Source organism: Mytilus edulis, chromosome 1 (genome assembly GCF_963676685.1).
Source record: "Mytilus edulis chromosome 1, xbMytEdul2.2, whole genome shotgun sequence".
In the NCBI taxonomy this organism is placed as follows: Eukaryota; Metazoa; Mollusca; class Bivalvia; order Mytilida; family Mytilidae; genus Mytilus; species Mytilus edulis.
Window position 1 is genome coordinate 91,253,235 of NC_092344.1, and position 25,267 is coordinate 91,278,501.

General features: G+C 31.6%; 1 protein-coding gene across 4 annotated transcripts in view; it reads left to right on the forward strand.

Moving 5' to 3' along the window:
- The first annotated feature begins 8,343 nt into the window (after positions 1–8,343).
- Positions 8,344–25,267, forward strand: part of LOC139494698 (E3 ubiquitin-protein ligase MIB1-like) — a 69,044-nt gene continuing 52,120 nt past the window's right edge. For 2 of the 4 annotated variants that reach the window (XR_011657118.1, XM_071282879.1), the window contains exons 1-12: positions 8,345–8,716; positions 11,116–11,287; positions 12,067–12,211; positions 12,971–13,060; positions 13,749–13,815; positions 14,701–14,834; positions 16,731–16,807; positions 17,632–17,827; positions 18,163–18,310; positions 19,005–19,156; positions 21,013–21,120; positions 21,798–21,995. Coding sequence is in view for 3 of the 4 variants with exons in the window: in XM_071282879.1 (XP_071138980.1) it covers positions 8,455–8,716; positions 11,116–11,287; positions 12,067–12,211; positions 12,971–13,060; positions 13,749–13,815; positions 14,701–14,834; positions 16,731–16,807; positions 17,632–17,827; positions 18,163–18,310; positions 19,005–19,156; positions 21,013–21,120; positions 21,798–21,995 (1,749 nt within the window). In the remaining variant the exon portion in view is untranslated. Of the gene's footprint in view, positions 8,717–11,115; positions 11,288–12,066; positions 12,212–12,970; positions 13,061–13,748; positions 13,816–14,700; positions 14,835–16,730; positions 16,808–17,631; positions 17,828–18,162; positions 18,311–19,004; positions 19,157–21,012; positions 21,121–21,797; positions 21,996–22,040; positions 22,088–25,267 lie in introns of all 4 variants that reach the window. The other 2 variants (XM_071282889.1, XM_071282898.1) reach the window with 2 other exon arrangements.

The following is a 25,267-nucleotide window of genomic DNA, read 5'->3' on the forward strand; positions in this document are numbered from 1 at the left end:
TTTGCATTGAATATTTTTCGTATTTATAGCAAACTATTAATTGCCGTGCACTCGATTATGTGTCTCACGGATTAATGTTTTCAAGCAAATCTTTCAAAAAAGAATCGGTAGTTTAGATTCATTGGATTTTCCACTGAAAAATCAAAGGCAAAAAGAAGCTAGAATATAACGCCCATATATAATTCATCTGATTTTCGCCTTTATAATAATAATACAGTATCAGTGCAATTGATTGAGTTTTTCTGTAGTAGTGGCAGGGTTTTAGTAATTATGAACACATAACAGCCGTTTTAACATACAAAATCAACCTCATTAAAAATGTTTTAGTGATGAAATCATACAAAAAACATTTTTGACTTAACTTGACGAATTTTGGAAAATTATAACTCAGTAAAAATCCAACTATTTTTAAATCTCACAAACATTTTCTCTATAAATTTAATACATGAAGATTTATTTAAGATCTATCTTGAAATAATTGTATCTTTACAACTTTTCATTAAAGTTTTTTTTATAATAGGAATAAAACGCCGAAAAGCATCATCATAATGGGATTGATACTAACCAGTATATAAGTTTTCTGATAGACATCGACCATCATGTCCGAAGGAACTCCAGTCTTGGGTTCATTTTTGAGTGATGACAATCATCAGTTTCCCCAGACAAAAATCTGCCAGCATATGTTGAGGTCCATTCATTTAACGCAATGGTAGGCTGGAATGATTATGGTAATTTCAACGGACTTGAAAATTTTTGAGTTTTGAACCAAAAGACATACACTCAGTTTTGCCTAAATGCAGGGCCGATAGTGTGTGTTATTTTGAGTAAAAATATGCAATGTTGCTTTTTTCTGGATCAGATTGTTTATAATGCATCTTTTATGTATTATTATAATGCATCTTAAAGATCCATTATAATATATAATACATGAAAGCTGCATATATAATACATAAAAGATTATCGTTTATGTATTACATATAAGGCATCTTTCGTGTAGTATTATAATGCATCTTTTATGTATTATCATGATTTGATTTGTTGAATATTATTTTATTGACTAAACCCATGCATGCCGATATAATGATAAATTAACAATTGACTGCATGCTATTCTATGAGTATTTTCATATATTACCTCCGGGTTCTTCAATGCGAAAATAAAATTGTACTATCATCTGCATATAAAGATAATTTATCATGAGAATTAATGTTGATAGATATTTACATAGTATAAGAATAAAAGAGAACTCAAAATACTTTTTTTTTTTATTGAAACCGCAGGTATAACAGTCAAACATAAAATAGACATAAAACTTTTGTTTTGATTCGGCTGAGGGGCTTTTTTTACCGAATTATAAAAAAAAAAAAAAAACGCATACAAAACAAATAAAAACAAAGCATCATGCGCATCTAAAACGAACAGTTGAATAAAGCCATGCAGCAACCATGCAAATAAAATACAACCGGCAAAACCATAACATCAATTTTCTGCTGTCTCTACGTCACATATGATTCAAACCACATTATGGATTCTACGCCCATTGTTTGTATAGTTTAATTCATAAAATAGAATGATCAACTGTATCAAAAGCTTAAATATTATAAGACAAGCAGAAGAATACAACAAGCAATCTCAATCTAAAAATCGTGCAATCTAATTAAAAACCGATCTCTCATCAGAAGCGGATCCAGAAATTTTCATAAGTGGGGGCCCACTGACTGACCTAAGAGGGGGGCCGCTCCAGTCACGCTTCAATGATTCCCTATATAAGCAACGATTTTTTTCCCCAAAGGGGGGGGGGCGGGCCCCCTGCCCCCTCCCTAAATCCGCCTCTGCTCATCGCTCCCGTTTTCTGATATCAGATTGCAAATCGTGAGCACAGATACGGAATTTTGTTAAGTAATGTCTGTATTTGAAAGTTCCCTGCAAAAGTTAATTTGATTAGCAAAATCTGCTTTTAAGGAGTATATAAATTCTAAGCTTGTTTATTCCAAAATAGTTTATTGCCTCTGAAATCATTATATTAAGCTAAGTATGTCCATAGATATAATAGCCATATATATATCTGTATGCTATGGTATGTCATATTAAATCATGTTCAGTAATTGATTGCATCTTTTTGCATAAATAGTTTTTTTTTTAACTTCGTTTTAAATTAAGTGCATAATTTTCATTGATGCTGAAATATTTAGATAAAGTTTAAATACTTGCATATTATAAACCAACTCCTTTCCTATTCCTCATACAGATTTTGAGAGGTTGAGAGCCTCTTTTAATAATTAAATCATCAGAATTTTTTTAAACGTATATAGTCTGATCTAAAATCGGATCTAAACATTTTCAATAAAACCTACAACAATATCTTCCCAGTTACCCATAACTGCAATATTCACGATAAGGAAGCCTATAGATCTTCATGGGAACTGAGACTAATCATGAAAGAAATCAGAGATATATATACTGTGTTTATATTTATATGTCTCTGGATAAATGTAGTAATCCCAAAATGGGAACCGGTTGTGTGTTGGGTGGCGCATATTCGCCTTGGACACATTTTCGCCGTTTTGCTATTTTTTCTGTAAAATTTGTGTGCTGTTGCCCAATACTTGCCTAAATAGATGGTATAGGCTGTTTGTAATGTTCGAGCTGTTGATATTCCTCTTTACCCCATTTTCAAGGTTATTTGCACATATAAAGAAATACCAGAGACATATATACACACATGTGTATATATGTCTCTGGAAATACGCAGGTGTTTTTCAACGATTTTGGCAATTATGTAAGATTTATAAAAACGTTGCGCACGATATTGGTGTCACTTTGGAAATATGGGTTAGAAGGTGGGTTATTCAAATTCAAGCTGTTATCCTATACAATAAATATCCATGTTATGCATATCATTCGAAAGGAAATAAACCACAGAAATCAATAACATAGATGATTTTGTGCTTTGTCTGTTTTTTAATGAAAAACTTTGCTCATTTCGATGCCTATAACGTCATTTTAAGGGTGTCCCGCTGTTACAATTTTGTTTTATGTGAGTCTTTAAAATCCCAGTGCGGATTCATTAGTAAGTAGAATGGTTAAAAATTTTGCAATTGTTTTGTATACATTTAACTTAAAATGAAGTAACAGACGTTTTTAACTTTAAGAGAAGGAAGATCGTCAAAAGAGTTTAAATAAAAAGGAGAAAAAATGTCCCAATTAGCTGCTCAACCCGTAATTTTTTTTTCTGTCTTCACTTTCATAAAATATAACGGACGAAAATGGATTTTAATAATATCAGAAATATTATACATGTCCCGAAGAAGCTATCTGAAGTCATCATTAAGTAACTGCGGTCTTATTTTAAAACGGAGTGGCTATTTGTCCGGCTAGCCGGACGAATAGTGCCAGGGCTATTTGTCCGGCCATTGTAATGCGCATGTCATATAATGTGCGTTCGGAAGTGCGTGTAACATTATCTTCAGTAGCACCAAGGGGGCGCGTGTAATCTGATCACTGATTTTCAATTTTAAGATCATGGCTGAAATATTTGTGATACATTTTGAAGTTTTCGGAATTTGACAATGGAACACGATATTATGAACTTCCAAGAATGATATAATCTTATGATAGGGACTGTAAAAAATTGAAATCACAAGGAAAATGGGAAATAAAAGATAATTATAAATAATTGATCGGAGAATTAGTTTTACAAAATTATTCGATTCGCTACAGCTACAGACATAATAATTTTGTACCTTTTTCAGCTAGACAAAATCCTTTACGTTAACTTAAAATTCACGAGTCAAACACTACCCAAGTTTTTTTTACAAGTAAATTCTTCTCTCTTCTTATATAAAAAAAATATGGAATATATATGATTTTATTCTAATTATTCGTTATCCACATTGGACTATATACTAGTATGAAGAAAACAACAATTTCAATTACCAGTAACAAGATTAGGCCCTAACACTAAAGATTTCAAACATGTGCCCCTGGTGATGCTGAAGATAATATTACACACACAAATATTATTGTGACATGCGCATTGTATTGGCCGGACAAATAGTCCTGGTACTATTCGTCCGGCTAGCCGGACAAATAGCAACTGCCATTTTAAAAACATCGTAATTTTTCCCGTGTCCAATAAAATGTCCCGATGGACAAAATAACACAAAGAATAATTCAGAGGGTTTTTATCAAACAAAATTCTACTATATCTCGATTTTTTAACACCTGTTAACTGATATGAATGGAAAATACATTTAAGTTCCTTTAAAATGATATAATATGTACTTTTGTTTGAGTTACAGTTAAAAAATCCGAAACGATCTAAGATGTCCAATGAAATGTCCCCGTAACCGCAATTTGACGTTCGCGTTATAATAACGTTAAACTGTATACGAATTTTCTTGCATATTTGACATAACATAATTTCATGTTATGGTCTGATCTATATAAAATAAAGTTCTCGTTTAATATGCATTAAAATACAGATCTGCATTAATTCATGCATATAAGATGTCAAAATATTTAACTCGGATATTTCATAAAGACAAGGCCCCGGAGGTATAACAAAGAGATAACTTACTAATAACCACACTCCCACTTTATAAAAGCAAGATACATTGAAAAAGAAAATGCGATCAAAAGTGAGATTTTCTTAATTATCCTCCTAAGCCAGATATTATCTGTAATTCCTAGCGTTTATATTAAAAGATTCGAAGCTATACTCATGAATGAAATTTCTCACAAAATATTTATGAGAAAAAGTACACCTTAGTCGTGAACATTTCAGTAAAACGTGCAATCATTTTTTTGTCGCATCGACTCATTTAACAAAACGTTTTATCATAGAAATACTTGTATGTCATAAAAATTTCAGTATAGCTAACGATGATTTTTTATCTACTGTGAGTAGAACAATTCCTAGTCATCTACCTAGCAATATGTGTTTGAAAAATAAGGTTATTACATTTAGAAGTAGTGTGGCAGAATAAAGATTATTTTCTCGAATCTCCAACAGAATTGCCTGGTACATGAGCATGTGATGAAACTAGTATATTGAAATTGAAACTTTTCTTTTACCATAACTTGAGAAAGAACGAAAGAAAGAGAGTGAGAGAGTAGTTGTCCGACATATATGATGGATGGCACACAAACATGTAGCAGCTAGCTCCAAGGTATTAATTTACAGACACTCCCAACTCATTCTAGAAAAAAAAATCAACCAATCAATGCGGTGTAAAGTAGATATTTTTTTCATCTTCGCAGAACGCCACAAAACATAGCTTGAATTTTAATTTTTACATCGCGATGACCGTGAGGGCATTCCGATGTATTGTTGCCATAGAGATTTTACTTTCGTTTTAACTGATAACTGATCGTATAAATACGCGGATATCATCGAGTGCAAAATAACATTTCTTATCGCTTGTTATAAATTCACTTCTTCAATGAATACTCATAAGAACAGAAATTTATAATACGAAAATATTATGTCGTTACAAATATTTATATGCATTAAAAAATGCACACGTACAGAAAAATTGTGTTAACGCATGCGGAAGAATATGACAAGAAAGTTTTTTTGGGAAAATATGAATGTCTACTCAAATCCAATCTATTGAAAAAATCGAATTGTTATAGAAGAGTGTCCACCATGCACTTGTACTGCACTTTTATTAGAATCGTAGAATAGAATGATATAAAATTGGATGAAAATTATACATACATGTAACTGCTATATACAATTATTAATATAATATATAACAACAAACCAGAGTATACGTATTTGTATCACCACAATATAATAGATATTAAAGCAGTGAAGTTGAATTCCTTGTCATTTATTCATCATCCACGCACGAACTTGTCTCAGAAAAAATATATCTCTGTACATAAACCTCAGTTTTCCGGTATAGAAATGTGAATTTTTTTCGGAGACAAGTGCTTTTGACCATCCACAAGAACTTGCGGTCATCCGAGGTTCAGTACTTCAGTACTTTGATTATACTTTTAAAACAATGTAAAAACGAAACCAAAAATATTGAAACCGAAAACATAAAAATAATCGGATGCATGTCAAAGGAGATTTTGTGTAAACCGATACTCAGTTATATGTTGAAAATGGAAGCGCGGGACCAAAAATATTGTATAGTATAAAAAATGCATGAAATGCATTCCTGACGGTCCATCGTTGTTCGCTTGAGAAACACTGAACTATGAAAACATGCACATATAGCAGTTACTTAAAAAATCACATCTAGTAAAAAAAAAGTTGTATTATTCAAAATCGGATTTCGACCTGCTGGTTATCTGTAATGTAGGTATTGGTCTGTGTAAAAGTTTTCCATACTTTGCCAAATTCTATAACTTCAAATATTAAAAAAAAAAAAAAAAAAAAAAAAAAAATTGCCGACCCTTTTTTGAAGCTTGAGTTTGTAAAAAAGCAAAATATGTTTCCGAAAGTAAAAACAAACAATACAGAATCACGGTTCTCATTTTCACAATAAAGCAGAAGATGCGGTCGTATAAGACCAATTAATAATTTCTATATATGCAAACAACAATGAGCAAAACCCTTACCTTATAGTCAGCTATGAAAAGCCCCGAAATGACAAATGTAAAACAATTCAAACGAGAAAACTAACGGCCTGATTTATGTGCAAAATGTGTAAATTCCTACATAACATGAATTTTCTTAATTATTTACCTGGTAAAACAATCCTGATTTAAAAAAAATTATCAATGAAAACGTTTTCTTTTTTTAAAAAATAATTTAGACCCCGACCAACTTTAAATTATTGAAAGTTGGCAACGACAGCATAAGAGCACGTATTTCTTTTTCGATGCACATTTTATAAAGTTTTTTGTTAGAGATTTTTTAAATAATGATATAGTTAACATTTTCCATAAAATCGGGATTGATGTAAAGATTGTGGACTTACTTATACGTTAAAATAAATAATATGAATTATAATGTAATTATAAGTCACTGTTTAAGAAAAATTAAATAAAACCAAATTCTTGGACTTTTATATTAACGTTAGTATACAGTATAATAGTCCCAGGATTAAAGTGTTGATGAAATAAGATTATGAAAAGAAAAATAGCTTGCGGTATATATACTACCTACATCTTTCACATAATCAAAGACAAATCAAGAAGCATTTGAATATTAATTGAGGAAGCGAAATTACCAAATTGCAACAAACATATATAAACGTGTAATTGGGGAAAAGAGACAGAAACAAGACACGAACTATTTAAAATTTCACTAGCAAACTAAGATAGGAGACGTCTTCTAGCAGAGAGAGCATTGCTTAATTTTAAGAAATAGAAGAAACTGATTGTTGAAGGCCTATAGTTGTTAATTTCTGTGTCATTTTGATCTCTTGTGGAGAGTTGTCTCATTGGAAATCATACCACATCTTCTTTTTATATATTTAAATCATTTTACAAGACATCAAATTGTCATTTTGTGCTATTGTTGCAGACAATTCTTCGCAAAAATTAATAATTGATCATGTATCTAAAATTTTGTTTTAATTCAATGGAATTTTGCATTTGCACCGGCTTTAAAAAAATAAAACCATATAAAGAAGCAACTTCGAACATCTCTTTTCTTTAAGCGGCATTTTCACATGAGTAGAATATAAGGTCAACGTTTGAAACTTTCCGTGGAACAACGTCAAAATCGTCGTTTTATTATAGGAACGTCGTGTAACGCTGAGTGGCACCAATACCGTGCGTAACGTCATGGCAATCATGCGCAGTCTTAAAGTAAATATTTGTAAGACAAAATCGTATAGGAATGATCTCTCAAGCTGATTCATGTAATTGCAAATATTCGTTTTTATAATATACCAGGATAATGAGGATGGTCGATGGTCATATCATACATTGCGGCGAAAATGTGTCCCCCATCGTACAAGAAGTTGTCTGAACAACTTGATTTCCTCTTGTGTTTGCGTTCGATTTTGGAACAATTAACCAATGTTTTGAAGACAATTCCTTTATCATTTTTTTTCATATAGTTAAATTTCTGAAACATACATTCATACATTAAATGTTCCAAATTTTCGAATCAGGAAGGTCGGATGTAAGTGGAAATGAACGAATTATGCGGTCCCTCACTCTACATTCCATCTATTAAAACCAATACTTTTTCATAGATTTAACATTTAAACTATTTTAGTACAATTCAAAAGTTAATATAACTTACACATGCTTGTCTATGAAAATTCTTAAAAATCAACTAGATTTGAAATATTCTGGATTGAGCTAACCAAGCCTAGCCTAACAGTTTTGGGGTTTTAGCTTCACTTATACGATGAGTCCAGAGGATAACAAATGCCCGAGATTCACCGAGATTTTACGAGAATTTACACTTCCTACTACCATTTCGTGTCTGAAGAACATAAACATTTCAGAATGAAGTAGATTTAGACTGAACTAAGCAAAATGAACGCAGAAAACCTGGAACCTTCCACTAGCACGTCCAATCGTGTGGCACGTGTGACCATGATGGAAGGTGTAGGCGCCAGGGTTGTAAGGGGTCCTGACTGGAAATGGGGAAAGCAAGACGGAGGAGAAGGGCACGTCGGAACTGTCAGAAACTTTGAATCACCGGAGGAAGTGGTAGTTGTATGGGACAATGGAACTGCAGCTAACTATAGATGTGCAGGGGCCTATGATTTGCGAATATTAGACAGTGCACCAACAGGTAATTAAATTTGTATGCAGTTTTGATTCAACTTCAAGTTCCTTTTACAACGTACAAATACACCTTTAAAATGGCTTATCCCTATTCACTGCTGACCGAGAATTTGTCCCGCTTGAACTATTGACGTCATACAAGAAAGACTTTTCCATTGTGGCGTCAGATATTTTGTATTATGATGTCAAAATTTTACGGGAATCTGTGTGATATCCAGTAATATCCAGGAATTGCAGACAATTAGCCTCACCGGACATAATTACGAACGATTTTTGAACTGTGATTAATATTTTTTTATGTAGACTACTTTTCTTGAATTGTTTATACCATAGAATTTAAGATGTATGAAGGCTTTCCATTTTGCATCATATCCCACATAAATTTTTATTCACGTTAGGATACTTTAGTAAGATTTGCGTGACCTCGTTTTACGGGTCAAGAGAGCCACATATGGACGCAATCCCGAACAGCACTATATTGATATATCTTGCAGAAGAAATCAATGACAAGAGTCTAGATTGATAAAGCATACATTAATCTTTTTCTCAAACACATTTTTATAGGAAAATAAGATGCACAAGTTTGTTTTTTACTTCAATTACTTCAGCAGTGGTTGCAGACGAAATGTCGGTCATGTGTAAAGGAAAGACTTTTGATTTTTTTTGTTTTTATATAAGTTCCTCCTTTAAAGGAGCACTAAATTCAAGTTTATTCATTTCGGTGGTGTACTTATCATTCATCTATGAATTTTTTTTATATAGGTCAACATTTCTTTCGGAGTTCTCTGCACTTTTCAATAGAATTAACATATTTTCTTTTGACCATAAATATGGTCACAAGAGTCTAAAAAACGTCAATTGTTGGGTTATTAGGGCAAGATAAAAGGCATCACGCATATGAACAGAATCAGGAGATATTTTTCTTTCTATATATTAACAATAAAAGGCAATATGCACTTACCTTTATTTTTTTTTTATATAACTTGCAGGCCAGATTGCCGTTCTTATAATATTTTCAGAATGATTTTGTCATCGTCATCAACATTCACCAAGTGCACAAAAATTGTATTATCATGAAAACAAGGGAATTTTAATAGGATTTTTATTTATAAAAACATTTATTGATAAATATAAATAAATATGATCTCAGAGGGCAAACATTGGAAATCGTTCGTAATTGTGTCCAGTCGTAATTGCGTCCTGTGGGGCTATCTTATAGTGTACTTGTATAACCTTATCACTATTTGGAAATCTGTCTCGCTTGAAATGTAGACTTCATACAACAATCACTTTTCCATTGTGACTTCGAATTCAGATATTTTGTATTTATATGACGTAAAAATTTTACTGTAATCTTTGCGATGTCCAGTAAAGGGGGACTAATATCGCTCAGGGATTACAAGGTATACACCTTATCGCTATTTGGAGATCTGTTCGGCCAGTGGAGCTCTTGACGTCATACAAAAATCACTTATAAACCGTAAAATTTTGACATCACTTAAAGACAATAGAAAATATCTGACGCCACAATGGAAAAGTGAATTTGTTGATGTCACATCTGTCTTAAATTATGCATTGTTGATTTCACACATTCTATATATACATGTATTTGTTGTTATGGAGTTATATTGCTTTTTTCTCAAATTTCTTGAGCTTAATCTTACAGAGTTGTTTCAAACTTTTAGTAGACATGGTAGAATTTAATATTTCTTTTTTGGTGTTTTGTGGTGAATCAAGATTATTCTGTGGGTCATCGTTTTTCATGTTGATCTTCTATTAGATCAGCTACCTACATGTAGACTAAAGCCTTTTATTTAACTTAAACTTGAAGAATAAAGATACTTCATGTATGTGGTATTCTACAAACAAAAGTGGAATCAGTTGTATTACCCTTCTTTTTGTCATGTGAGGATTTTGTGATCAGTGCTCCAAAATTAAGTAGAAAAAAGAAGATGTGGTAAGAGTGCATGTGCCTTAAGACAACTCTCCATCTAAGTCATAATGTGTAAAAAGTTCACCATTATAGGTAAATAACAGCCTTAAACTTGATGCCATGGCTCACACTGAATAGCAATCTATAAAGGACCCCCACATGACTAATTTAAAACAATTAAAACAGGAAAATCAATGGTCTTACCTATTAAAAAATGAGAAACACTTATAAGTCACATCAACAAATGACAACCATTGACCAGCAGGTCCATACAGTATGATACTCTTAGGCTACGTAACTTCTGGCTCTGTCAGTTGAAAATAGATTGTTCTTGTTCTGTGATTCTTACATATTTTCTAAGTGTCATGAAGAAAGACTGTTTTGACTATAAAATGGCAAAAATCAAATATCAAAAATAAACAGGCAGAACAATTTTCATGATGTTATTCATAATTTAAAATGACTTTTTACAGGAATGAAGCATGATGGCTCAATGTGTGATTCTTGTAGACAACAACCAATATTTGGTATTAGGTGGAAGTGTGCAGAATGTCCTAACTTTGACCTTTGTTCAGTATGTTACCATGGTGATAAACACAATTTGAGGCACAGATTTTATAGAATAACAACACCAGGGGGTGACAGGTAAGAAGGTTTCCAGTCATTGTGTACTTTTGAAAATAATTTACCTGGTATTAACCCTTTCCTCCATAGTGACGCCTTTTGACGCCACCCCCTTTACTCCATAATGACGCCTTTTGACGCCTTTATAGTATCTCAGTTGAAACGCTTTAACTACAAAGTGTCTGCAGTAGACTTAATCAAATTTTAATCCAATATGAAAAGGAATATCATAGGAATATCTGACTTAGATTTATTTGATGAAATATTTGTTTTTCGCAATACATTTTATACTTAAAAGCATATTTTCAGCATTTTATTGAAAAATTCCTATGCGAATCAAGTATGCAAAAAAAAAAATCAATGGAGGAAAGGGTTAAGGTATGGTGACACTGACAAATACTTTGGTGCATAATTTTTGAGAAAAATAAATGTATATATATATGTTAATGTCAACAACCATCACAAAACACATGTTTCATTGCTTAAATTTCCTGTTTAATGATATGAAAAGTTTTATCATTTGGTCATTAGCAAATGATTAGAGTGTTGAATGCTGAGGAATTGTAAAATACAACAAACATGTAATTAAATTTTTATAAATGAAGACAGAAGTAGCATGATTATAAACTGTTGTTTATCCATCAGTTTGTCAGCTTTGTCTGAGTAAGTCTCTTTTTTAACTCTGTTATGTTTAAGAGATATTTCTCATAATTGTATGCAGTGTTTATTTGTCAGGGTGAATGATGATTTGATAATGTAAATAACATGAATAAGAAGTTCTTTTAACCTTTTTTGAATAGATGTGCTATAGAACCCAGAAGAAAAAGTAAAAAGATAACAGCTAGAGGTATATTTCCCGGGGCTCGTGTTGTGAGAGGAGTGGATTGGCAGTGGGAGGATCAAGATGGGGGGAACGGTAGAAGAGGAAAAGTTACAGAAATACAGGTCTCAGATTATAGAACTATGCTTGTGATATCACGATTGTCAAACTTTATTGTTGCCTTGACACTTGCACATGAATGAAACACAACCTAACATACATTGTTCACCATTGAAATAATAAGAGTAATACATTTGATCAATGTCTGTTGTTTTTTTCAAACTAATCTTGACCAAGTTTGATTCTTTCCTTTGTAGTCTCAGCAACTTGTATTTCCTTGTTACCATTAATTGTTCATTTATCATTAAAATCAATGCTTGGTGACAGGATTCTGACTTACACATACTCTTCAGTAATTTCCTGTTACCAGTCCTTTAAGAATTTCTTGTTTGTGGTTGAAGAAGAGAAGTGTAACACTCTAGACAATCATTTTGGGAAACTTGTTTATTTTTCACTTTATTTGTAATAGTTATGTCCCTTAGACAGTGCATACTGTTTACTAAAAAAAAAAAAATCTTTTATTTTTGGAAAATCTATGTCGTTATGAGATTTGCATTACTAAAACTTACTGGTTAAATTCTGATAGCATTATTTGTATTTCCTACGATCTGTCAGATTTTTTACATTGTTCAACAACATTGTTCAACAATCACAGTAATAAATGCAGGCAAACATATCAGAATTTATAGAACTTCATTATGATAGAGTCTTGCTTTTAACTTCTAGTGACCTCACCAAAGCAAATTCACCAATGAAGAATAGTTATAAAACATAACAGAAGTAAAACTGAGTATTTGAATAAAAAATGTTTGAAACAATTTCAGGATTGGAGTGCTGCAAGTCCTAGAAGTGCTGCATATGTATTATGGGACAATGCTGCTAAAAATCTATACAGAGGTGGTTTCGAGGGAATGGTAAGGTTACTTGTTGTGGTTGAGAACTAAGAACAAATTATTAATGAACACTGAACCTGTCCAATACAACATGAAGTGGACAACAGTGAATATAATGAGTTCAAGAAAACATGCTGATTGAAAGAGTTGATATCAAAGATTTGTTGATATTTGTTCTTATAAAGCATAATTTAAAAAAAACCTGGAGATTAAAATCTAGGAATTGAATTTAAAGTTCATTTTTCAGAATGCAAAGTTTTTGAAACTGAAAATTAATATTTTCAAATTAGACTGGACGTCAAGATGCACAGACAAAACTTGATTCAATTTGGGAAATCTTTGAAATAAGTACAAACCTTTAAAAAGAGATTTTAATTTAAATCATTTGATGATAAATTGAGTTGAATGTGAAAAGATTGTTTTTGTCGCTGTTAATAATAATTTAGATCTAATAAATCATTTTGATATATTGTTATTCAGTTTATGTTGTCAATAGTGAAATCCGATCTGCTTAAAGGACATTATTTTTTATCAAAACTATGTTATTGTTAAACATTCAAAAATCTTAATTTACTCTAGACAATTTGAATTATTCTAGGTTAGACAGGAAGCAAAGTAGCTCCAATAAAATTATAAGAAAAAATATTGCATGTACCTTGCTGTAAACTGACTTTGTCTCACTCTGTTAAATGCATTTGTATGTTTTTAGGCTGACTTAAAGGTTGTAAACGATGCTAAAGGAGGATCTTTCTACAGAGACCATTTACCACTGTTAGGTAAGTAAAATTGTTGTGTCCTAGAATTAAAAATGTTAAATTTCTAATACTGTTGTTTTCCTCCTCCTCATATTATTTTTAAATCTGCTACAAAGATATTTAAGATTTTTAATCTTATAAATGTTACAGGGTAACTAAATCCTTTTAATATTCTGATGCTATAAATTAAGAATAAATTATTTGTCTATGAAATCCAATGATACAAAATAAAGGGATGAAAGGGAAGTAACTACTCTTTGCCTGCATACTAATTTGAGAGGCAAACAAAGGTTATCTCCCTTACAATATGAAATAGTCTTAATTGTTTTAAGAGAAAACTATTTGTAATGCACTTTCTAAAGGGCATATGTTGTATTCCCAATTTTATTTCTCTATTTCTCTAGCAAAATTAGGTTCTAGATGCTACACTTAATTTGAAGAAAAATTTGTTAAAAGGCTCTTTAGCTTTAAAATACATTGGGTCTTGTTAGCCCCCAAGAGTCATTAAAAAAATAAATAAAATAAATTTTGGAGACTGACATCACTGATGTATCTTTATGTGACAGGAATTAAGATATCAACATTTCCTTCCGTTACCAAAGTCAAAGGTGGAACTTTGGATATCAGTTGAAGCCATTAACTGTAACACAGGAAACATCCTTGTAAACAGTAATTTTAGAAAAAAGGAGACATAGAAATGCTAACTTTTATCTGCTTACAGTTACTACAAACCATCCCTTTGCCTTATTATAGGTTAAATTATCTATTACTGTAAGAAAGCTTTTTGAGCATCAATTGCAATATGTCCAAAAAAATTGTATGTCCAATGATAGATAAGGTTATGGACAAACCCCTTTGTATAATTCATTTTGATTTATTTGCTGCATATTCTGTGATATTTTTTAGGAGAACAAGGTCCTGGTTCCAGATCTGGTCCTGGTGGACTGGCCATAGGTGATCAAGTAAACGTGGATTTAGAACTAGAGATTGTACAATCCTTACAACATGGACATGGAGGATGGACTGATGGAATGTTTGAGGTACAAGAGAATTGTATAAATTGTCATACTGAACAATTTTTGTGTAACGATGTAAGCTTGACATATTGTACACATGTCTATTGTTCTAGACTATATTTCTCTCCTAACTTTTGGGGTTAATTATAGAGTCTTTCAGTTGCTGTTCCTTTTGACATACATGGCCAAAAGGGTCAGTGTGAAATTGTGCTCTCATTTGGTGTTCGCCATATGTCATCTCTTCGTCATCTGTTAACTTTTACAAAAATCCTCAGAATTTTCAGAAAGTGCTAAATTAAACCAAACTTAGCCACTTAATATTTTTTCATGACTTTTTGCCTATTATGAGTAATAGGATAACACTCTTTTGTATATGAGTTCCTTGCAAGGTCTACATGTCCATCAGACAGAATTCACCTGACCTTGACCTCATTTCATGGATCAGTGATCAATGTTAAGTTTATTAGTTTTGGTCTATTTTTCAAATACTATTAGCATTAGGTCAACTTTATTTGGTGTTTTGAATGATTGTTAGGTGAACATGTTTGTCTGGTAGGATTCATTTGACCATGACCTCATTTTACTGTTTCATTCGTTTATATAAACTGCTGGTTTAAACTGTTCCTTACATACTCCTAGCAATATGTCAAATGCATTTGGTATATGAAATTATTGTAAGGTGTATGTGTCTGCCTGTCAGGTATCATCTGAACCTGACCCCATTTTCATGGTTCATTTATCAATATTAAGTTTTGGTCTGTTTCTTGTTTATTAAAAGAAATAAGTTGACAATACATCTCTGTCAGGCTTAGTTTATTTGACCTTTACCTCATTGTCATTGATCAAATTGATTTTAAGTTTATGTGATACTTGTAGTAAAACTATTAACTTAAATCAATCATGGTAAGTAAAGCAGGTAAGACTTTTCAGCTGATGTACTTAGGAGATAACTGTATTGTATTTTAAGCTTGGCCTTTGTTAAAAGTAGATTTCACTGCTGCAAACTGAGTTATCTCGTTACACGTAGTGGAGCTGGGTAAACAGATATTTGCGACAGTAAAATCAAGTTTTACGAAGGCCTAGCTTTAAACAAAATACAGTTATCTCTATTCTAATGCAGCATATTAGAATAAATACCTATTAACAAATATTTTGGCCTAAAATGACATAAATGAAAAGTCTGCAAAACTGTTGTATTGTATTTAGCAAGTAAACAATGCAACGTCATATGTATACTCACTATATCAAACACAAAACTTGAAGTATTTATATCTTTCGTACACTTCAGAATGGTTTCAACGTTACCAAAAATAACATTTTGTAGCTCATGTTTATTTTGTGATAATTACATACCAAAAAAAATCGGAATTCAAAATGGTGGCTTTCTTAGTTACTGAATGTGGAATTTACCCCTTCAAAATATTTGTCAATGTCCAATGAAAATTATCGTTACAAACAAATTGCATTAGAATCTTTGTTTCCTCATCTTTAAATATTTTGCAAATATATAGAGAAGTATAAAAAATTGTTAACAGCAAAAATGAAAAACAACAGAAATTGTAAAGTAGTACCTAACAAATGTGTTTGCCCAATATGACTTAATTTAATTATCTTGGGGAATTTTGGACACAAAAAAAATTTTGAGTTGAAAAAAATGTTGGAAACAGCAAAACAACTTCTTTCAACAAGTTAAATAGCCAAAATTGTCAGACGACTCCTCATAGCAAACAGTAATTACTTTAAAATGCAGAATGATCAGAAAAATGATATAAATTAATATATAAAGGTTGCTGAAATTGTTAATAGACATGTTACAGGTTTTACAGTAGATGATAATTGTCCCTATGACCAATCAAGCACCTTTTCAGACTGTAATATGTTGAGAACAATATTTTTATTTGATTGATGTTTGTTTTCTAGTGTCTTGGTACAACAGGAACTGTTGTTGGTATAGATGAAGATCATGATATAGTAGTCTCTTATCCCAGTGGAAATAGGTAGGTTTTGTATCAGTTATTAGTTTTGATGGACTATTGATATTTGAATGGCATAATTGAGTGGAAATACAAAAAAAATCTGTATCAATATTATTATTTGACACAGATATTACACAGTTGAAGTATCTTACTTGAGAATAAATAATAGTTTATGTGGTATACTAACCTTTTAATAGTTAGTAAATGAACCCTAAGTGTAAAAACGAGGAACAAACAAAAATAGGTAATAAAAGAAAATGAATTTCTCAAAAAAAGAAACATAAGACAATACCTTGGGTTATTTTTCATTTTGCAAGCAAGCTCGTAGTAAAAAATATCAAAAATTTACATGATAACATATAAAAAAAAACAATGGTGATTTGCTATGATTGCTGATGTATGATCTTTAATGATGAAAAACAAAGCTGTGATTAAATTCATATTTAGAATATTAAACAAGTATTGTTGCAATCTTTCCACCAGTGCTGTGCAGCACTTGAAATTTACAAGCAAAATAATCCTTACTAGCCATAATATTTCTAACTTTTCACCATAAACTTGCACTCATTCAAAAATTATCAAAGAATAATACTTTAAGTGGTGATATCTCAAAAGCTTCACCATGTGTCATGAATTAATTATTTATCACACAAAAGAAAAGTTTCGTTGAAAATATTGTCATTCTCAAATTGAAAAACTCCATGCACAATATTCTTACATATAATCTTGAATGATTTCCAAGTTGAACTATTGTTACTTGTTCTTTTTCAGATGGATATTTAATCCTCTAAGGTTAAATTAGATTTAAGTTGATTTTTTTTTATTGAACTGTTCTACTTTTTCAGATGGACATTTAATCCTGCGGTGTTAACTAAAGTAAATAGTCCAAGTACTGCCTCCTCTGCCAATACAGATAATGCCAATATCACCCCTCCACCTACACCATTCACAGTGGGAGATCTAGTACAGATCTGTAGTGATGCTGAGAAAATCAAACTATTACAGAGGGGACATGGTGAATGGGCAGAGGCCATGATACCCGTAATTATTTTAATCATTTTGTCATTTTTCAGCCAACAGAATTCATCATTAAACTATGGACTTTCAATATACAGAAAACTTCAAAGAACTTATATATTCAGTATTTCACTAAATCTGAGGTAATATTATATTTGAGTAGAAAGAAGTTGGCTTTCCCTAATTGGCAGATTTCTAGGTAGTTACAGTGGAATGAATTACTACATATCTACAGTTTCATTATGAAAATATTTACATATATAATTTGATAACACTTAACACACATATCTATATCTGATACTTAAAACAGATAAATATGATTATAAATTATCTTTTTAAAATCTTTTTGGTCATTTCAGACATTGGGTAAGATTGGACGTGTTCAGCAGATTTATCATGATAATGATTTAAAGGTAGAAGTTTGTGGTACTTCATGGACTTACAATCCCTCAGCTGTTACAAAAGTGGCCTCATCTGACGGAGCAGCAGTAGGAAACTCATCTGGGGGTAATTATTATTTTATTAATATCTCACGCCAAAAAAACAAAAGGTAGTATTTACTAATTATATCACATGCTATGGGGATAAAAGATTCACATGTTCTTGTCATTCTCATTATTAAATGTTTCTTACACACAAACAGAACAGACACTGACGTAAAAAAAAAGAGCAAAAAACATGATACTAAGGATATCATTTAATTTGGTGAATATCATTTTCTGTGAATTGAGTAAACATTGCATGTTTGTTGATATTTAATTTCGTCGTTTTGTCAAAGTCTGTGTACAAGCCTATATAACATTTGTCATTCATTGAAAATTTGATTTTGTGGTTCACTTGTAATCAGGAAATCCACTGAATTGGTATGCAACTAATTATATTAAATCCACAGTATACATTTAAAAAAATGTTTAAACCTCGTTTATTAAGTTAAGAGCTCTGAAATTTTTTATACAATTCAGAAGATTAAGCTATTTAAAATTAACTAGAAGTGGTATGATTGACAATGAGACAACTCTCTGAAAGAGACCAAATAACATAGAAATTAACAACTATAGGTCACTTTACACCTTCAGCAATGAGTAAAACCCTTGCATTCTTCATTTGCCATAATTATTCTTTTCTTGTCCTGTTATTTCATAAGTATCAACATTATGTGATGTTTTGTTTTGGTGATGATATATTTTTCTTTTAATTATAGAACGTTTAAGTGCACTCTTGAAGAAACTATTTGAAACCCATGTAACAGGTGACATTAACGAGGAGTTGGTGAAGGCTGCCGCTAATGGTGATGCAGCAAAGGTGGATGAGATACTGTCTAGATCTGATGTAGCTGATGTTGGTATCTCAAATGTAAGCTATTAAACTTTGCCCAAAGTACTGTCTAGATCTGATGTAGCTGATGTTGGTATCTCAAATGTAAGCTATTAAACTTTGCCCAAAGTACTGTCTAGATCTGATGTAGCTGATGTTGGTATCTCAAATGTAAGCTATTAAACCTTGCCCAAATACTGTCTAGATCTGATGTAGCTGATGTTGGTATCTCAAATGTAAGCTATTAAACTTTGCCCAAAGTACTGTCTAGATCTGATGTAGCTGATGTTGGTATCTCAAATGTAAGCTATTAAACCTTGCCCAAAGTACTGTCTAGATCTGATGTAGCTGATGTTGGTATCTCAAATGTAAGCTATTAAACCTTGCCCAAATACTGTCTAGATCTGATGTAGCTGATGTGGGTATCTCAAATGTAAGCTATTAAACCTTGCCCCAAATACTGTCTAGATCTGATGTAGCTGATGTTGGTATCTCAAATGTAAGCTATTAAACCTTGCCCAAATACTGTCTAGATCTGATGTAGCTGATGTTGGTATCTCAAATGTAAGCTATTAAACCTTGCCCAAATACTGTCTAGATCTGATGTAGCTGATGTTGGTATCTCAAATGTAAGCTATTTAACCATGCCCAAATACTGTCTAGATCTGATGTAGCTGATGTGGGTATCTCAAATGTAAGCTATTAAACCTTGCCCAAAGTACATACAAAATCTAAATACATGTAAAATGAACTGTTGAAACATTACATTTTTATGGCTCCGCATTGAAGTTGTCAGTGCCATATAGTTTTCCCTTGTCCCTCATTCTGTCATTACGTCATTCTGCAACAGACCATTATACAGACTTTTTTTTCTAAACACCTTCAGATATTGGGCTAATTTTTATGCCCCACCTACGATAGTAGAGGGGCATTATGTTTTCTGGTATGTGCCTCCGTTCGTCCGTCCGGTTAAAGTTTTTGGTCAAGGTAGTTTTTGAAGAAGTTGAAGTCCAATCAACTTGAAACTTAGTACACATGTTCCCCATGATATGATCTTTCTAATTTAAATGCCAAATTATAGTTTTGACCCCAATTTCACAGTCCACTGATCATAGAAAATGATAGTGTGAAGTTCAGGTTACAGTTTTTGATCAAGGTAGTTTTTGATGAAGTTAAAGTTACATCAACTTGAAACTTAGTACACATGTTCCCTATGATATAGTCTTTCTAATTTTAATTTCAAATTAAAGTTTTGACCCCAATTTTACAGTCCACTGAACATAGAAAATGATAGTGCGAGTGGGGCATTCGTGTAGTTGTACTATGGACACATTCTTGTTTGTATGTGAGTTAACCATGATTAGTTACAGATCAAGTGTAAGTTTAGTTCCACTCTGCTAATTTTTGCCGAAATTAGGGGCTTTGGACTTGATTAATTGTTGAAAATCACAGTTATATGGACATTTTTTCTAAACGCCTTTAGATATTGGGCTGATTTTCGGTATGTGAGTAAACCATGATGAGTTACAGATCAAGTTAAAGTTTAGTTCTGCTCCTATGTTTTTGCAGAAATTAAGGGTTTATATATTTAAATAAAACATAACAAATCAAGAACAATACGATACATATTACAATTTTAACATGTAAAACATAAAAACAATCGCAGTTTTAGCAAAAATATTCCGTACTCTTCACTTCACTTGGAAATTTCCTTGTCGGAGTTTGAACCTGAAAAAAAGACAAAGAAATTGTTTGTAGTCATGTATAACACCCCTCTTACAAGAAACATGACCTAGGGTATAAATGTGCGCGTTAAACGGTTATACATACCATATCATATCCTATATTAAAGCTGTACTTGCTTTTGGAATAAATTATTATAATTATATGATTAGGCCAATGGAATGTTTGCTGGACATACAGCTTTACAAGCAGCCTCACAGAATGGTCATTCAGATGTTATCAAAGTCTTGATGAAGTATGAAGTCAACTTTGAAATTGAGGTTTGTTTTTTATTCATGTCATTATCAATAAATTGGATTGAATGGAAGTGTGGATATAAAATAAAACATCAAACTAACGACTTACCAAAACTAAAACCCATATAGAGCTTTGTTTGATATTCATGGTCCTGTAGGCTTAAGGCATAGAAAGAATGGTACTGTTTACAATTAATGGTAATGAAACTTTTACACAATGCTTATTACCACAAAACACAGATCAAGTTTGAATTTCTGTGGTGTCACTTTTACTGTTCTAGAGTTATGCCCCTTAACAAATAGAAAAACCCAGCAATGTCTGCTCTCTAACTTACGTTTTGCTTCAACTAAATGTTATGAAATGTATGCACAATGCTTATTACCATGATTACCACAAAACTCAGATCAAGTACAAATTTGGGTAATGTCACTTTTATAATTCTTGAGTTATGCCCCTTCAAAACATTATATGCAAGTTGGGGCATCATATGTGTCCCAGTGACACATTCCCCATTTATTTCTGATAAATTCTCTTTTCTCTAGGATTTGTTTTTTATAAGTTCTCTTTTTTTGGGGATTTGTTCTGATAAACTTTTTAATTTGGATTTGTTTTCTAATTATTCTCTTTTTCTCCTGGGGTTTTACTTGGAAGTTCTATTTTCTCTTTGATCTTCTCTGACAAATCATGTTTTATGAATCAGGACAAAGATGGTGACAGAGCAATACATCATGCAGCTTTTGGTGATGAACCCAGTGTTGTAGAACAGCTTCAACGTGGAGGTGCAGATCTAAACGCCAGGAACAAACGTAGACAGACACCCTTACATATAGGTGTCAACAAAGGCCATATAGGTGTAGTCAGAATTCTCCTAGAACTAGGATGTCATCCTAGCTTACAGGTAAGACCAATATATTTCTTAGAAGTGTCAACAAAGGCCATATAGGTGTTGTCAGAATTCTCCTAGAACTAGGATGTCATCCTAGCTTACAGGTAAGGCAATTATATTTCTTAAATGTGAACTTAAGGCATATAACATCAGCCCTCCACTCAACCTAGAATATTTAACTTGCAAGACAAAGAAAAATAAAATACTTGTAAGACAAATCCTATTAATAAAAATATAAGCAGTTCTTTTCTGTGTAGCAAGAATAGTGATACGTTTATATTTTATGTCTTGATTTTACAATGCAAGAAACTGTATAGAAACATTTTATGCTGTTTAAATGTCATGCAATCTCTAGAAATTTGATAAAGCTTATTCATTCCTACAGCTTTAAACTATGTGCTACTCAAGCAACTTACTCATTGGTATAATTTTGTATAGTGTAATAGTGTATCCAAAATATTAGAATAGGAAAAGTTTTAGGGGAAACAATCTTTATAGTTTAGATGGATTGGAAGGTGTCGTTAGATATATGAAAAATTTATTAAATTTTATGCTCATTCTCATGTCATGTTTTCTGTTATGCCAATTTTGAGAAATTGAACGCTATCCCTTAATTATTTCCAAACAGACACTGACAAGAATTTTACTATAAAAGTATGTAAATAATTTTCCTAAAATAGAGTTCAAATATTGTTTTGTATAATTTTCACCTGATAAAAAACATTTTCATGGTTTAAATTCAGGAGATAAATGTATTGTATTTTAAGCTTGGCCTTCATAAAACATAGATTTTACTATAGTAAATTGAGTGAACCCAGCAACTCGTAGCAGAGATAGGTGAACTGATATTTGCAACAGTAAAATCAAGTTTTACATGACATGATTGAAAAAGTCAGCAAAACTGTTGCATTATTCTTTAGCATCTCAACAATGTGATGTCATATGTACACTCACGATGTCAAACATAATCATGAGAGGTATTTATACCTTTCTTACACTTTGGAATGGTTTCAATGTTGACTAAAAGAAGATTTTGAGGCTCAAAATGTGACTTTCTTGTTTATTTTGTGAGAAAATTACATATCATAAAAAAATCAGAATTTAAAATGATGACTTTCTTTGTTACAGCTGGTAGAGTGAGGAATCTAACCCCTCAAAATATTTGTCAAGGTCCAATGAAAATTATTGTTACAAACAAATTGCATTAGAATGTCTTTTTTTCTTAGCACAGGCATACATTTCAAGTCATTAAAATAGCATGAGGTGTAATTAGTGTTAAAACAATAATGAAAAGCATTCAATTTAATTTAGTTGTTTGATACCAAAATTTAGTTTATCCGAAGATGCTCTTCTATCACCATGTCTAAAATTAATTCAATGGTGCTTCACTGAATTGTAATATATACTTTCTATGAATGTCATGCTTCTATTTTTGGTAAGAAAATAAAAAAATCAGTAATCAATGTGTGTCATAATTTGGAATATTAATTTTTTGCTTTCGTTAATAATTGATAACATGGCCTTTATATACTGGTATATCAAATGGTGAACATGTTGTAATTATTTTATTTATTTTAAAAGTTAAGATCAAAAGTAAAAGTTGCTTGCTAGGTTGTGTGTTATGCATTACAAAAATATGGTCTGTTAGGCTGTTTTGAAAATGCGAACATTAGCCGATTTCTTGAACTAAACAATATTAATTCCAAATTAAAAAAAGCCTGAAGGAAATACACCTTGAATTTTCTTAACAACTTTGCTGCTTTGTAGTTTATACAGACTTTTTGATATATTTTTTTACAAATTTCTGATCCTGTTTTGTAAGTTGAAATAAATTTTGACTGACATAACTAAAGTGGTTACCATCTAATTGGTCCGAGACTACAATTATTTAGTAGTGCATTTCTTTTAGAACATAAATGAAAATTAAAAAAATTCCACCTGCGCTTTCTCAAAGAAACTTTTACAGTGTGTTGTACTACTTTTGGGACAAATTATATCAAAATTATAGAAAACTTCATCGCCTCTAACTCAAAATATGGATAATTTTATGTTTAGGGCGTCTTGAAATCTTTTGACAGCTTCGGAAGTGCTAATTTTAAACCTTTTTCAGCTGGACCAAATCACTACTTTCCTTTAAAATTCTGGACCCAAATTTTTTTACAGTGTAATTTCACCCCCCTACTTGCAATTTGAGGCATTAAACATGGAGAAATAAATTTGGAAGGGGTATAAAAAATAATGACAAGTAACCCACTGTCAACACTAGGGACTATATTTGTGAACAACGAAAATCAAGGGACGACAATGGTGGTCTTGGACCAATTATACATCCCATGCCCTTGTTAAAATCCAACTTTCCATATAAGCTATCTTATATTCTTTTTAATGTAACATACAGTAAAATACTTATAAATCCCTTTGTTTCTGAAACTACATTGTCTTGAGATCCTTCAAGATCAGCAAGGGTACAGAATTTTAGCTACCTTGACATATATATATATATATATATATATATATGCACAAATATCGCTGGTCTAACAATAAACCTTCGGCAGAAAAAAATAGCATTTCTAGTCAATTAAGATAGAGTTTAATGCGCAGATGTGAGGTTCTCACCTTAATACGAATGGAATATTTGTAGCTGTAAGATTGTTGATATATACATGTTAAAAAAAAGTTTTGTAAAGTATGTGCTGAAAAAAACATGTATTTTTTAGCATTTCTAATGTTAAGTTTCTACTTGTTCTTAATTTGTTTTTTTCACCCTTTATTTTGTATATTGCTGTGACCTTAAAATAAGCACAGCTTTGATCTGGTTACATTTTTCTCATCCAACTTGGACCGTCAGTGATGGATATTCAATTTTACTTGTTGACTAAATGCAAGTTAGTGAATATTTTAAAATCACTTTATAAAAGAACAAAGTAGAATCTATCAAAAATATAGTCAGCTCATGGCTTTTTGGTCTTTTTTTATCACCTGGCCCAAAGTTGTTGGTCATTCACCATTGTCTGCTGACATTTACCAAATCTGTGAAACTATTTGAACAATTGCAATCACTTTTTAAACTATAAAATATATTTAAAATAACTTAAAATACATGTAGCATCCTTGTGTTGTCATTGAAGCTCTATCTTTTTTGTATCAATTGACCTAGACATTACCTTACCTGACTGACAGGGTGAACTGGACTTTATTTTTTATATTCTTTTCTGTTTGAGTTTCTTGAGTCAATATTCGTAGTGCTCTGTTTTATCTGACAAGTTTTGTTTTATTATTGAACA